The sequence below is a fragment of the Cygnus atratus genome, chromosome Z (genome assembly GCF_013377495.2).
Source record: "Cygnus atratus isolate AKBS03 ecotype Queensland, Australia chromosome Z, CAtr_DNAZoo_HiC_assembly, whole genome shotgun sequence".
NCBI classification, from domain to species: domain Eukaryota; kingdom Metazoa; phylum Chordata; class Aves; order Anseriformes; family Anatidae; genus Cygnus; species Cygnus atratus.
The window spans coordinates 34,749,910-34,766,158 of NC_066396.1; the positions used below are offsets into that span (position 1 = coordinate 34,749,910).

The 16,249-nt window shown below is 35.2% G+C and overlaps 1 protein-coding gene across 7 annotated transcripts in view; it reads left to right on the forward strand.

Moving 5' to 3' along the window:
- The window catches only part of CCDC171 (coiled-coil domain containing 171), a 168,116-nt gene that overhangs the window by 111,022 nt on the left and 40,845 nt on the right, over positions 1-16,249 (forward strand). For 6 of the 7 annotated variants that reach the window (XM_035569709.2, XM_035569708.2, XM_035569707.2 and 3 more), the window contains 2 exons: positions 9,748-9,879; positions 14,606-14,620. In XM_035569709.2, coding sequence (XP_035425602.1) covers positions 9,748-9,879; positions 14,606-14,620 — 147 coding nt within the window. The remainder of the gene's footprint in view (positions 1-9,747; positions 9,880-14,605; positions 14,621-16,249) is intronic. The other variant, XM_035569711.2, reaches the window with a different exon arrangement.

The following is a 16,249-nucleotide window of genomic DNA, read 5'->3' on the forward strand; positions in this document are numbered from 1 at the left end:
TATAATGATTCTTCTAAGACTGTTCCAGAGCTGCCTTCTGAAAAGACTGATTTTTTTTTTTTAAATCATCGTGATATTTGTGAAGCAGAGACATTGAAGAATCTGAGCATTTGCTATCATAAGAGAGAGAATAATTTTAGCAACTAGTTCCATATCCTTTTTAACCTGTAAGATATGCTTTAGAAGCTTAATTTTTGCCTTAAACCCAGTCTTGACATGGTAGCTATCTTCATCTGACACATGGAGCTGGTTTATTTGCACTAGAATTCTTGTGATACCATTAAAATCAGAGAAGCATTTTTTTTTATGTCTTTCCAAATTTACAAAACAAAACAAAAACAATAAAACAACAACAACAACAAAAAAAAACACTGGGGCAAACAAGGGACCTTAAGAGGATTTTGTTCTGGTTCAGTTTTATTCTCATAATATTAAAGATGACCAAAAGGTACTAGCTGATTTTTTGAAAATTTTGGTTTGGAAAACATGTCTTTTTTTCACTAGAATCTCTTAAATTGCTTTAAACTGAAAAGCTGAGCAAAATAGAACACAGATTTAAACACTGGCTACTGAGAGAACTTGTGCCTGTAACTTGACAAATTCCCTTAAAAAAAAAAATATAAGAAAGCAAAATGGCAAGCAGTGAATTTTTACTGGAAGCGTTCTTAGAAGAAAATTCATCTGCTTGAAGTTCAAACACAGATTTTCTCAGAGTTATCATCAAGAGGAAAAAAAAGTGTTTTGTTTCAATACCCATCTCCAGTCCTTTTTATGCATGAAAAATAAATGATTTCTGGCAGCTTTCTTCTCAAAAAACAATGGTGAGAAGTGATTTTTTTTTTAAATAAATATACACATTATGCTGTTTGATTATTTCATTATTAGCTTCTTCTGTACTTCTTCCTATGAATATCATCTTTGCTTAAAACACAGTAAGGGACATTAGATCTGTTAATTTTATACAATTAGATTCTTTAACATACGTAGTTAATGACTTGTTAGTCATGGTAGTCCAATCAGTGGAAGAAATCATTTAATGCTATCTCTGCTAAAATCTTCAGCCTTCCCTTTGTATTGCTTCTCAGTTTGAGTGTCTGTGGTGGCTTACTCTTGGCTAGCAGCCAGACACCCACCCAGCCATGCAGGCTTTCTCTCCCCTTGGGGTGAGAAAGTTTGCGGGTCAAGATAAAGGCAGAGAGATTGCTTACTACTTACCATCACAGGCAAAAGGGTTGTCTTGGGGAAAATTAATCTATTAATTAAAATAGATTTGGGTAGTGGAAAAAAAATGGGGACAAAAAATTAAAGGCACGCCATGCTCACTACCTTTCCCTTGAATTGTCAGGTTCAAGTTCATTTCACTCTCAGCTGCTCAACCCCCCGCCCTGAGGCACAGGGGAGGTGGAGCTGGGAGCTGTGGTTAGCCCGTAACAGTTCTGTGCTGCTTCTTGCTCCTCACACTTTTCCCTAGCTTCAGTGTGTGTTTCCTCTCCATGGATTGCAGTCCTTCAGGAAAGGCATGGTTCATCACGGGCTCTTCATGGGCAGCGGTTCTGTCATCAAATACCTACCTGCTCTGGTGTGTCCTCCAGTGGCTGCAGCATGGACATCTGCTCTAGTGTGTTCCTCCAAGGACTACAGGTGGATGGAGCCTGCTTCACCGTGGCATTCTCCATAGGCTGCTGGGGAATCTGCCTTGGTGCCTGGAGCACCTCCTCCCCATCCTTCAGTGACCGTGGTGGTTGCACTGCTGTTTTGTTCTTGTTTTCTTTACTCTCCCTATGCCTGTGTGGTGCTCTTTGCTCTTTCCTGAATACATCTCAGCAAAGGTGCCACCGTCTTGGCTGCTGGACTCAGCCATGCTTGGCAGTACGGCCATTGGAGTGGGCTGGATGTGGCAGTGTCCAGAACTGGACACCCACAAACTCTTCCACAGAGGTATCCCCCTGCAGCCCTCCCCACTGCTGCTAACACCTTGACAGCTACTCTTCATACAGTGCTGTAATTCCCTTCTCTTTAGGCTCCCTAAATCCTTCTTCTCTAAATTTCTGTCTGTGCAAAACACTGTCATGGGAAGTCGTCCCAGTGAGTCAGCCTGTACAGAGCCAGGGAGTTGTTTGTGTTTCCCCTTGTACTCTTAACTGTTAAGGTCTTGACGAGCTTTATGGGCAGGCAAAGTTTTCAGTCGGCCCAAAACACCAGATGCTTAGGATTTGGCCATTTTAGCAGGTTAATAAAATACCATGTCTTCTCAAGCTTAGACTGTTACCGCTATCCTATGTGAGGTTGATGAACTGTGATAATGAGTTGGTAAAAGAAAAACAAACAAACAAAAAAAACTCTCCAAAATATTTTTCCCAATACCCGCTTGCAGCCCACTCGCTCTGACATTTTGGCACAGTTCAGGGATCAAAGCACCTATCCAGTGTGTTCCTTTCCTTTTGGGACCTGGTTAGTAAATTCCTTTTCGTTCTCTTCTGTAATGCACTTTGTTTCTGCTGATTGAAAGGTTCATATGCCAGTTGGCAGAAGTGCTTCCACGCAGTCGTTGTGTTGTGTTGCCTCACTGCTGCTTTCCTCTCACCCCTGTTGTCTTTGAGACATCTATAAAATGGCTGTGCATGAGATTTGGGCCCCACAGTGCAATCAGTTAAAAAAAAAAAAAAAAAAAAAAAAGAATGCTATACAGTCCATTCTGTTATCCTTGTAAAATACAAAGACAAAATCATCTTTCTTTATCCAAAAGTATGATGTATTAAAAAATAAAGGATAAGAGACAGTTGGAGATGAGGTGAAATGTTGAAACACTTGAGAATTAATGACATGGTAGCATTAGGTTGCCATTTTTGATGTGGTCCATAGCAATAAAATACATCTCCTTATGATCGTTGTTTTATAGCCTGTAAGAAATTCATTTATAGAAGTTTTAAGTCCATATATACGTGTACATCAGTGGTAACACTCATAAATAGCATTAATTGTTAGTTTCAGCAAGAAGACCACAAATTGATTAGGCCTTGAAAAAAATGAAACAGTTATGGTGCTAAAGCTGGCTTCCACAATCAGGCTTAATAGATGTTGCCCAATACTTCTAGATCTCATTTAGATGCCTTTAGCCCCATTTTTTCTGAGTTAACGGGGGGTCTTTAAGTGTCTACCATTATTATTTAGGTATCTCTATAAAGATTTAAAAACTCTTTTTTTGAGATCTAAATTTGATTTTTTTTTTCCCTAGCATAATTTTATTCCCAGAGCTGGTTCTTCTAATGTGTTTAGATACGTTAACAGAGTGAAGCATGCTTGTATGTTTTTGTGTGTTCAGGGTCTGTTTATCACTGTGGATGTCAGTTGTCAACAAGGCATGTTGTATCACAAGCCTATTGAAACAGTGGTATGTATTCATGCAATAAAATCACAAAGAAAACCCAACTAGAATATTAAAACTCTGAAGATTGCTCTAGGAAGTTTATAGTAGGAAACTAGCTATTATTTTCCCATGACAAGCAAAAAAAAAAAAAGATGAATTTTTCTTCTCCATCTCAAATTAGCACCTTTTCGTATAAATGCTTTATGAATTACTTTTGTTCCCCCTCCCTAGTAATCTGACTTACTTGATCCTTGTTCCTAAAGATCAGTTGTGCAGGACATACAGGTGTTAGCACAGCTGGCTTGCTGATGACAACTCTGTCCATATAGCTGTCTAGTGTGTCATCACTCATATTGTTCAGTGTCATTCTGACCTAGCCAAGCTAAAAATTGTACTCCAGCTCAAGAGGGATTTAAAATCCTTGACAAACTAAAGATAAGACATTGTCGAATGTCATATCTATGTGCTTAACTGTTTTCACTTTCAACATATCTAAATAACTAATTTCAAGGCATATTTGTCTTCATTTTTTTTCCTTTTTTTCCCCCCTTTTTTCTTTTTTGAAGGCTGAATAGGCTGAATACTTTTGTGTAGTTTGCCTTTAATAAGGAAAAATCCTTGTTTGGAGAATTGTTGAATTACTGAGTACATTAACTGTTATTTTCTCCAAACATAGGTTCATTTTCAGCCCAAGGTCATTGCAAATCTATTCATAGGGGATGTATTATAGCGCACATCCTGCAACTATAGCGAAGCTTAGGTGCAGTGGTCAATGTTTGCAAAAAACAACTCTGGATCAAATTAACATCTTGCTCAACAGAGCATGTAGTGTCTGTGTGTAGTAATATGAGAAAGCTTGAATTAAACTTCTAGGTAAGCTTTGGATGGGATTTTTCTATACTGAAAATTAATTTCCAGAATCTTGACTGGAATTTCAGAGGGCAAAACAACAACAACAACAACAAAACTAGCATGCCCAAAACATCAGTTTTAAGGTATATGTCCTTACACACATGTTGGTTTTGTGGTAATTAGTGTTCTTTTAAACACCACCTATTAAAGGACTTGAATTATAATTAAATACAGGTTTGCATGGCAGTAATCAAAGAGGGTACCAAGTAAATCTGTATGCTAATACAGAAATTTGTAGTAGATTTTAATTAAGTGGTCTATCTAATTAGATTAATGTATGGCTACCTGTAGCAGGATATGTACAGATGCTGTCCAAATCTTCCACCATCAATGGCTGGACACTTGGAATTGGGAATGTATTTCTTCTTTTGATGAAAAACTATACAACAATCTGTTGATCTTTAATAAGTACTCAAACCTAACTCTGTTGGACATTTAAGTAGTACCATGTAGCCCTTTCCCTTGTACGTGGCACTGTTTTGTCTCACAGAGGCATGTTGTGATTTGCTATGGGTTGGCCTTATTAAAAAATATATATATGTATATATGTATATTTTTTTTGTTTGTTTGTTTTTTACATCAAGTCCTTGATTTTGATATGTTTGACTTAAAGTGCCTTGAGTGTAAGCAGCACAGTGTTGTCACAGGCAGTGTCTTGGCTTCTGGAGCGATCCTTAATTCCTGAAACATGCTCATGGATAAGGATGTTTCATGGATGAGTATCCATATATACAGTATTAAAACATATTTTTATGTATTTTATATATATTTTACCATGAAAGATCATATTTGCAACAACAACTTGCACGTCCTTGTTTTCTGCAGTATGACCTGCATTATACATGCTGACCAGGAGGTATGGACATTATGCACCTAAAACAGCCATGTATTTGAAAGATTGTGGCTAAGACTTAGATGTGGTTTGCTTTCTAACTGTCTCCTTGCTTTAAAAAATGTATATTCTAAAAACATTTTTGTTAATTATATGTCACATGTGGAGTACTTAGGTGTGGTAGAAGCCATTTTGTTGGCACTCTTTTAGAATGATTTGCATACATATTTGTAGCTTCTGTTGTCTCAGCAACATGGTCATCTCAAAGTCAAGAAGTCTGAATTGTTGTTTGTCATTCACTATCACCATATCACTGTAGTTTTTTGTAGTGTTTAAATTGCAGATAATATGCTATTAGCATAATAATAGGAAATGGAAGCGCAGTAAGTCCAAAGGTCTTCACTTTCTAAGAACTATTTTTTATTTATAATTGGTGAACTTTGAACTTATAAAAGGTTCTGCTGTATTGCTTACCTTGTGAAATTTATATCCAGGTATTTTCTGTTCAACATGAGAAAATGGTGAATTAGGTCTAAAATGAGAGATTAAAATCTCTGGTTTGTTGTACCAGTCAGACCATAAGAGGGCAATGCATTAGGGAGGGGTAAGCTCATCTTGACACCTTTCACAGCTTGCTAGCATTTTGTACTGTGTCTCTGTTGGCATAACTGGACATACTAGCTCAAAGTGTACAGAGGGAAAACAAAGAAGTGAGCACAGAAGTAGTCTACAGAAGAAATTATTTCTACCTCTGATCAGCAGAGAATTTTTAACATCATTGTTGGACATGTAGAATTAGTTCATCAAATTCTACACCTTTGATTCAGTCAATAATGTAACTTCAGTTTATTATTCAGTTTCAGCTTTGATCTGAATTCATCAGTACTTTATTGATTTTAAATTGAGTGGCTATGGTGCTGTATTCTGTGTTGCTTTCTTAATTAATTAAAAAGTTAAACACTGTCATAAGTCACTTTGCTCCTTTGTTTTAAAATGTTTTGAGCACTGTAGACTTGTTTGAATCCATTTGTGATTTTTCCCATTTTCACACAGTATTCATATAAGCCTAAACTGAAAAATCTAATGGTCATACCAAGCAGCCCACTGTCATAGTATTTACTATACTCCATATAAAATAACTTTTGTAACTTCTCATTGTCCCAGCCAAAAATGTATTTAACAAAACTAAGAATAGCCAAAACCTTTGCAAGCATTGCATGTAGATAGATTTATACATGTTTTCTCTATATTCATTTTTGAGTATAGGGAAGTGGAATTGGTTTTAGAAATTCTTCATCCTTGCAATAGGCCTGATTAGTTTTTTTAAATTATAAGTCTCAAGCCTAAGAGCACTTTCAGATAAAATGTTCTTGCTTTAGATTTCATGACAAGAAAAAAAAAGTGTTGTTAAGTGCAAAAAAGCTCTGAAACTTGCTTCATAAAGCCTAACTACTATATGAAATAGTTTTTCTTCCTGACAACTGGCAAAGAAAATGTTTTTTTGTTTGTTTGGTTAGTCTTTTATATAAAAATTACCTTACCCTAACAGTTTTACCTTTGCCTGATAGTTCTATAATGTGTGTAAATACTATATTTATTTCCTTAAGGAATAACAAATTAATCACAATCTCCCAACTCCTGTATTTACATTTTTAGCTTTCAAAAAGTAAATAGCATAGAAGTGATGAAAATAGTTATTAATTAAGATAACCTATATATATGGACTATCCATGTGGGCACGGCATTTACAACTGTACATTCCTTGAATAAGGTAGCCAAGTGGAAGACTGTTTCCACTTTTAGTGAAGCCATGTAATGATTTTTGCACAGCCTGTATTCAGTCTTTTGTTCTTGTTATTTTTCCTGAACCTTTGTGAGTATTTTTCAAAAGAAAGCTTTAGCTTTCAAAGGAAAAGGTCTAGCTTCATTTTCTGTTTCTCAGCATGTGTATTCATAATGAGATTTACTCTTTACTACCTATTTACAAACACAAAAAAGTTTTGTTTTTTTTTAATTCGTTTTTAATTGTGGAGCTCCTTTTCAAAAATCATGCTCTTTAATGAACTAATATGTACTTCTCTGATGCTGTGGTATTAATTACATATGCTTACCTCAATTCAGCGATTTAAAAAAATGTCTTTTGTATTTTATTGTTCATTGAGTGTCAGTCCCCAATAATAAAATGGAGAGTATGAAACTAATAGGGTTAAAAGGACTTCCACTGTCTGTATTGTGTGTGTATTATACCTCCATTGCTTATACATTGTTTTTTTCCCCCTAGTATTAGCAATCTGCTTTTGTACTTTGACATAGGGATTTCCCTTGTGAATATTGTCACAGAAAAAAGAGAATTATCAATATCGCAGTTAAACTTGACTTTCAAAGCTAATAGTATCTCATTTGGGGGCTCAAATTTAATAAATTTTCTTTGATTCTGGGTGAGTTTTTAAACATCAAACAATGAATTGGCCAGGGTGCAGTAAAATATTTAGATCTATTGACTACGGTTCAGAAGGGTAGAAGGCAAAACACCGGTGGTTTGATGTTGATAAATTCTTAGTACCTTAATCCACATTAATGTTTTCTTTTATCTATGTGCATACTGGCAGCAAAGAAACTGAAATGTGGTGTTATATATATATATATAGATAGACAGATAGATGTAAATCAAGCGTATGTATGTGTGAGTTTATATAAATATATATATATATGTATTTAAAGTAATGCATTTTGTTATATTCAGCAAGGTTAACATCTGACCAGAATTACACATGCTGACAGAACACTCTAGAGAGTATGTTTGTTCCACAGGACTGTATATCCTGAACCTGGTGCACTATGTGTGCAAAAAATGTGTAGAGGACCTTTCCTGTTATAAAAATTGCATCATAGTGCATATGTTTGGCAGCCACAGGTATTGACAGGAATTCTTTAGGTCAGCTTGGGAAATGTAGGGCTCCCTATTCCCATAGAACAGAGAAACGAATAAAATAAAATCTTTTCTTTTTTGTATCAGTAGATTTACACATGCATGCTTCTTTCATTCAGAGCAGATTTCAAAGCCTGCAATACTATTTGAAATATGTTCACTCATCAACATTTTACAAAAATTTAATTTTGTAAGTTACTACAAAAAAGTAATGTGGGATTTAAAATGAATGAGAGTTAATCAATGGTGAGTTCTTTCAAGCAAGGGAGGCTCTGAAAAACTGAAATTTATCTTAAATACTATTTAGTAAATGATTTAAATACTGATATATACATATTTAGTATATGTTTAGTATATGTTTTAATATCAAAATGTCTATTGTTGTAAAAGAGTCAATTATTTTTTGCAGTACTAGCTATTATTACTCACCAGATACAATCTATGCCACATGAATATATTTCATCTTTTCATTTATAGTAATGTATATTTGTATGCATGCATGTCCTTCTGTATTAGAATCATACCTGACTACTGGGATCTTTTGAAGGTGGACATGATAATTTTTATATTAAATACAATGAAAAATGGGTTTGTGGCAGCGTATGGTGTGATGATATATATGAGTGATGTGTTCATGAAAGTTATGTCGTAGATGTGATCTATTTCACATCCATGCTGATAGCCTAATTACATTTTGTAATATATGGAAAAATGTGCATATTAAATAAATAAATAAATAAAAAGTCTCTTGTGCAAGACTATTAAGTCTGGTTGTTTGTAAAGAGAAGAGCGTTAATCACTTTACATTGCTCAGTTTTTACCTACGTATTTTTGTCAGTCTGGTCTCCAAACTGAAAACAGTTTCTCTCTTAGTCAGTAGGTGGCACTGTGACATCAACTGCATTTGGTTATGTTTGTGGCCATATATAGAAATCACGTTGATAGTATTTGTTTTTTTTGTTTTATCCTTTCGTTTCAGACTGCCTGCAAAACTAAATAAATAAATATCAAACTGTTTGAATTTTGTACAAATTGTAGTATTTCCTAACCCTGAAATGTCACAATTAGGAACTGTATAAAAGTCGATTAAAACCAGTTAGTGCATTATTTTTTATATACGAGTCCGCTATATGAAAACTAGTAGTAGTAGATTTGTTTTTCTCCTTCTGTTAATTGCAGTGCTACAGGTTGTTTTTTGTTTGTTTGTTTTGTTTGAGGATTTTTCAATGTAGTCAGGGCTCTAAATGAATTAATATTAAATGAACCTAATTGTGAAGAAATGATATGATCTCCACACAGTAGGCAGAACTCACATAAGAGTTTATTGTTTGTATGATTGCATGAACTTTTAAATTTCGTAGCTGGTGGTTTTTTTGAGTCTGAAGTATAATTGCTATTTCTTTTCTTACAAGGTTTTTACAGGGGATAGGTCTGTAAAATGTATATATCAGGTGGGCTTGTGAGCCCTTAGTGTCTTTCATTCTAATTTCAGACCAGGGGAAGATGCTTTTTCTTCTTAACATTCTCTCCCAGCACTCTGAATTAGAGATTTATTTGCAACGAAAAATCAATTAGTCCTAAATTTATTCATGGATTTCAGGTCCAGCGATCAATGCAAGTCCACTCAGTGGGCTCAAGGGGACCCAGTTCATCCCAGTTAATGTGTCTGAAGGGGAATTACCATTGATGCTGTTTTTTTCCCTTTAGGTCAGAGATCAGACCTTGCTGTCACAGACTGCGGCAACCAGGAATGACTTCACCCTGCAGCTACCCAAACTGCACCTAGGGACCTTTGCAGTGGAAGGGCTGAAGGGCGGGCCAGAGGTTGTAGCATTTCAGGTTAGAGTCTAAAACAATCCTGTTTCTTCTTTCCCTGTTTTTTTGCATCTGAGATAGAATGAGAAGCTGGGCTGCTTAGAATGTGCACTATTGCAGCTATGTGAACTATTGCAGTCAACAGTTGAAAGAGAAATAATTTCCATATATGCTCTTGAATATCGTATTTCAGAGGTGATGTGAACTTTTAATTTTGCAGTTATAATGTTAAATAACTGGCAGGAATATGACTGTTGAAAATTCAAATATTATCTTTGAAAAATAATACCGGTTTATTCTACTATTTTTTTTCTTCTTCTTGATTTGGGTAACGCAAAGTAGGAAAACAAACAGCATTTTTATGCTTCTTCTGGTCAGTATCACACTTACAGTTTTAGTAGTAGTAGTGATTTTTGAGCATTCCTTATTTAAAATAAACCACTATTAAAAATATTCAAATATAGAAGCTGTTTTCTTCATGTAGGTTTAAACACTGGTATGATTAAAAATACTAATTTGGTAAAGAGGGAACAATGGGCAAGAAAGAGAAATGAACTAAAAGATGTACATATTTGCAACTCTGAAAACGGATTTTGTGTAATGTCTTATTTCTTTTTAAAGTTTGTTGTGTCATCTTATACATAAACTATCCCTTAGTCCCTGTAGCTCTGCAGAATAACTGTTTTTTTTGTGTTACATTATTGCTAAAGGCAGAACATTTAGTTTTCTCAATGAAAGAATGAAAAGCAAAGTGAGTGCTTACTTCTTTCATTGTGCTCTCCTGTGTGAATCTGAGAGAGGAAAGCCAGTTGTGTAAAGTGCAAGGAAGTCAGACACCACAAATGTTGCATAGTGTGCATGCATTTCTGTAGTAGTCCTTTCTAATTTATTGTAGATATTCTCTTCTAGATGCAGTACGTAATTGCAGGAACAGGGTCACAAAATCAAATATTCAAGAGAGGTATATCCTAATCTGCACATACTTCATACTATTTCCCTCTTGCATGCACATGTTTCAGTGTGATAAAGATTTAAATTGTCTTTTTTATCATGCTTTTATAAAATTGTAGTAAAGTGTAACACCTGAAATTCTCATGAACTTTAGTTAACACAGCTCTATGTCTGTAGCGGAGGGTGGAGTTGCAACTGTTTCCACACAGTGACCATCATTTTTATGGCTATGCAAAAGGTTCCACAGGTGACATATTTTTGAAGAAACCATCATAGGAATCACCATCTTTTAAGTACTGTTCTTCTAAATCAGTGACTTACTCTGTGTTAGCTGCCTTCCACCCCAACTCCTATTCTTTTTTGACCTCTGGAGTACTATAGAAACATTTGTAAGACAACCCATTTCTTCTTCCTTGCTAAAAAGATGAAGAGAAATAGGAGTCTAAAAAAACATAACTCATGTTTGCATAGAGTGCTTGTGATATAGGAACTAACACATAGCAAGGTGTGCTCTGGCTAGCTTACTGGTGGTGCAGTATTATAAATGTACTTTGTGTTCACCTGACAGCTCAGATTATACATGGTTACTCTGTAGGTACACAAACAACATCAATGATCCACAGTCTATTTCCCTGTGAAGTTTTTTTCTTTTCTTTTTCCTGATTAGTTACTCAGTCCCTGTTGGATAACTTTCTAAGTATATTATATAGACTTTGTTTTAAAATTTCCTCTTTTATATAGCTGGGAATCATCTAACTTGTTTTAATTTCACCGCTGTATGCAAAACTATATTAACGGCAATCCTGCAATCTTGAATGAGGTAAGGAGTTAATAATAAATTTATGGACACTTCTTATAAAAATAGTGGATGAAACTGAAAAACCAGTAGAGAGATATGATTGGTGTATCTAACTGATATATGTGTATTTTATAGTTAGTCTACAATGAGTACATTTCACTTAAAGGCCTTATTCTCTGTGAATGTTAGACATAAGGAGTTCTTTTCCAAGTCTAAATCTATTGCTCTTTGATGGTTCCTTTAAAAAAATTGCAGAGAAATGAGGATTCTAAGTTAGACATTATGGTATGGATTAAGCACTTAGCTATCAGAGGTCTTGAATACTCACAGAACACATTGTTTTATTTTTGTTTTTCATACATCCAGCTCATAGCAGGTGGTTGGAATCAATAATTAATCCTAATTTTATATCCAGTGTTTCAGAGTGTCTCACTTTTCCCTTATATGAGGGGAAGATAAAAAGCTTGTTTGTGGTTACACATCTACATAGGTTATCTTTCTTCTGGATTTTTCAGAAAACAAGTGGTACTTCAAAGCATGTGACAGGATGAAATCTGCTATTCCTAATTTACCTTGTGAGTGGGAATATGGGAAGTATTGGAATTTTTAAATTGCTGTTATCTCCATATGAGTGTTTCTTGGGCGAGGTATGCTTTTGCTACAGAAAACAAGTGCCCAGAAGATTGGCATAATGAACCTAAGTTGCTTGACTGTGAACTAAGCTATCAGTTTTTTTTTTTTTCTGGCATACTTGATTATCAGTGTTTTTTTTTTTTTTTCTTCTATCAAGTGGATCCAACATTCCAAATAGTATTAATACTTACAGGGCTGATCAAACAAACAGACAAATGAAATCCCTGTATAGTAAGTGACTTGCATTTTATAAAGAATGTGTTGTACGCTCTGGCGATAGACCTTTGGGTAATGAAACACTTGGGATGCAAAATTCTGTGAATCTTCTCCAAACTCTGCACTTTATTGAATTGCAAAATTAGATAATGAATTGAAATGTAAGTTATTCAACAAGAAAGTTCTTTCACTGAATGTCTTCTGAAACTCCATGCAAATAGTGAAATGACTACCTAGTGATAAGTATGACTTAATTTATAGACAGTTGTTAAATTCTTGGAAACTGTAACAAGAATTAGTATAATAGTTTGAAAGTGTCACTTGAGATGGATAAATAATGAAAAAACGGCAATATCTCCATGAAAAAAATTATGTGATGGCTATAGCTTTGAAATACCCTCATATGATATTTAATTGCTGTGGAAGATATGTCACAAAGTCATACTGTTTTTTACTTAGCTAAGTTTGAAAGTACAAAATAAAGTGTTCTTTTTGAGCTACTGAAACACATCAGAACAGGATTTAAAGTGTGCTGTTCTGGCCATGCCTGAATATTCCCATGAAGACAAAAAGTGAAACAGTATGTGAAACCTTCAATAAATACAGGATACAGGATGAAAAAGAGCAACTGAAATAACGTAGGATTCTTTATTCTAGTAGTTGTACTTTTCAGATAACTATTTAAATTAACCGGTTAATTTTAACTGGTTAATTTTTAACTGGTTATTAACTAGATAACTTTAAATTAATTTAAATTAATCTTTAAATTAAATATTACCAACTCTTTATAAAATACAAAATTGAATTGTGCTACACCTTTAAGAGGAGGATAATGTACTCTAGCTCTATTCTGGAAGAGATTATTGGTCACCTAAAAAGTGGTAATTCAGAAGATTCATTCTAAGCTAAGTATTTTTACATCATGTGTGTAATGAATACTCATGGCAAGCAATTTGACCTAAAAACAATGCATATAGTCCCAAAAGAAACCTAAGTAAATGTAAACATTCATCTATGTATAATAAAGCATTGATATACAGTAGTTCTATTCATGGATGTAGCTGCAGAAGGATAAGAACTGGTATCAAAGAAACTATTGAAGCAAATTTAGGTACCTCAGACCAGTTTCACAACACCAACGTATAAAGAACTTTGCGCTTCAAAATATTTTTGTGTTTGATTCCCAACCAGAGAAAGGCTGACAGTACACAAATCAGCAACTTTGCCTTGTGTAGAAAAAAACTGTTGTAGGTTGGTTTTACAGGAGATTTGGGAGCAGAACTGCCTTTAAGGAGGATGTCCCAGATATTTTGTTACACAGAAGTAATACAGATTCATCCAGGCATTGATGCTAAAAAATTGTGACAACTAGAAACTAGCTACAGTTGTCAGAATCATATCCACAGCTTCTCCAAAAGATACCATTTAGAGCACGTGTGTATGGCTATGTGATCAGACAACCACTGATGTTCACATGTGGTAGCTGCCAGCAGATGTGCAATTAGAGAAAGAGTAATCATTTTCTGTGTCATGGGAACTACCTTAACCTCTGTCTGAAATGTCTCCATTTGCACATTTTGTTAATTGGCCCTTTTAATTTGTGGTTGTTTGCTTTTGGTCAATATTTGGCACGGGGAGGGCCTTCTTCCTCCTCTAATATTTGGTTGCTAAAAGATATGATACAGGTTCTAGGTGTTGTTTTAGAATAGAGTTGACGTTCAGAGATGAACTTATGTTGCTGTTTTGCAGGATTTATATGAATTAGAGACTCCAAAATATGTGAGTTTTGTCAGTGAAATTAATGAGAATTTGCCTACTTGGTGTATTTATGTGGTGTACAGCAAAGTAGATGTGAGGACAGGACTATTGGCAGGCTTCTTGTATAGAAGGGATGCACATACCTATGTCTGTATTTGTCAGCTTTTATATGTCTTAGGAGAAAACATCACTTTATGTGCTGCCCTTTACCTGAGGTGTGAGATTGACAATTGATCTGGCTATAGGAAATCTTCTGCATTTTAATAAAATTGTACTTCGTTATAAACCTGGACTATGAGTGATTTGAGTAAATATATTTATTTTTCATTACTAAGCTCTCCCTTAATTTTGAAATAGTTACTATATACTTGTGGTTTGCTTTCTCTCCTCCAGGTTTGTTCGAGACAGGTAAGTTTTCTTGTGCTCTGCCTGCCTGCCTCTCTCTCTTTGTCTCCCTCTCTTTTGTGGCTCTGCCTCTCTCACTGTGTGTGCATGTTCTCTGCTGCATGCGTACTCTCTCTCTGCCGTGTGTGCTCTCTGCTGCATGCACGCTCTTTGCTGCATGCACATGCTTGCTGCCTCCCGTCTTCTCTTTCCTTTTCTCCCTTCCTCCGTCTCTGCCTGTTGCTGTGTCTCAGATTCTTCACCTGCCTCTCCACTCTGTGCCTGTTTTGACCGTTCTTTCTCTGTCTCCCTCACTGTCTTGTTTGCTATCCCTCTGTTCTGCTCTCTGTCCCTGCTCTGCCCCTCTCACTCTTTTGGGTTCCTCCTTTTCCCTCCCTGTCTTGTTCTCCCTCTGTTTTCAGCGTGTGTTAGTCTGTTCATACAGGTTTAGGAAGACCACCTGGGGATTTACGTATACTTCTTTTGGTTTCTCTGGTGTTTTGACGTAATTTGAAATGAAAACTGCAGTAATAGCATTACAGCTTATAGTGGTGGTAGTAATGTAGTCAAGTACTGACCTATCATTAGTGTTAACACATAATTATAAATTTATGAAGCATAGGTTCCTACCATTTATTTTATGTAAATTATATATTCAAATGTGATGTTGACATACGTTATCTGATGGTGTTGTAGGTCTTCTAATTAATCAGGCAAACATAAATGTAGCTTAAAGTTTAAGGTGTGTCTTAATTTGTATGCATTTTCACTTGTTCATTAATGTTAGATTTATGCATAAGAGTTTAGAACTTAAAAGATAATACCTAGTTCTGCTGGTGTTTTTTCTCAAAATAAAAAGCACTTCCATTCCCATGTTTACTTGTCAACTAAAAATTTCTTTCCAAATTGAGGAAGCAAGTGATTTCAAAGGTGTCATAATTCTGTCATCAGATTTCATCATCTGCATAGGCCAAATCTTTCAAACATTACATCTAGCTATGGTATGAGGACTTAGTGACATGAATTAATTGTGGAGTGGCTTGAAAACTAAGTTGCTAGTATTTTGAATTGTGTATTTGTAAATCTTGTAAAGATTTTGTAAATCTTGTTTTGGAGCCTTTTTCTTTCTTTTTAATACCTTGAAAAGGAGAAACCTTTTTGACGGAATCTTGAAGATAGTGTATTTATATATGCATGCACGTAACATGCAAATGCTTCTATTGCTTTCTTTTTATTTCCTCCATTTCACCCATAGAAGGAACTATCCATTTTATTACAGAGGCCAGAATAGTGCCTCTTCTGGAATCTGACTGCTCAGCTTATTACCGGGTAAAACTGTGTGTTCGTTCTCCTGGAGTTTAACATATGCTGTCAACAGAACCTGGGCTGCCCTCTTCCACTTTTCTTCTCCTTTCCAAAAGAACTAATTTCCTACCTACTGTCAAAATGTGCTGCTTCTGGACTGACCACCAGCCTGCCTTCTAACATATTGTTTAAAGAAAAAAAAAGATTATTTGTTAATATCATGATACTTTGTACTTGCACCATGAGTTGAAATGCTTATAAATAAGTGCACTAAACTCATGAGAGTGGAATTACACCTTCTGCAACTCTGATCTTTTGCAAATTCCATTGTACTAAAAATAAAGTTGA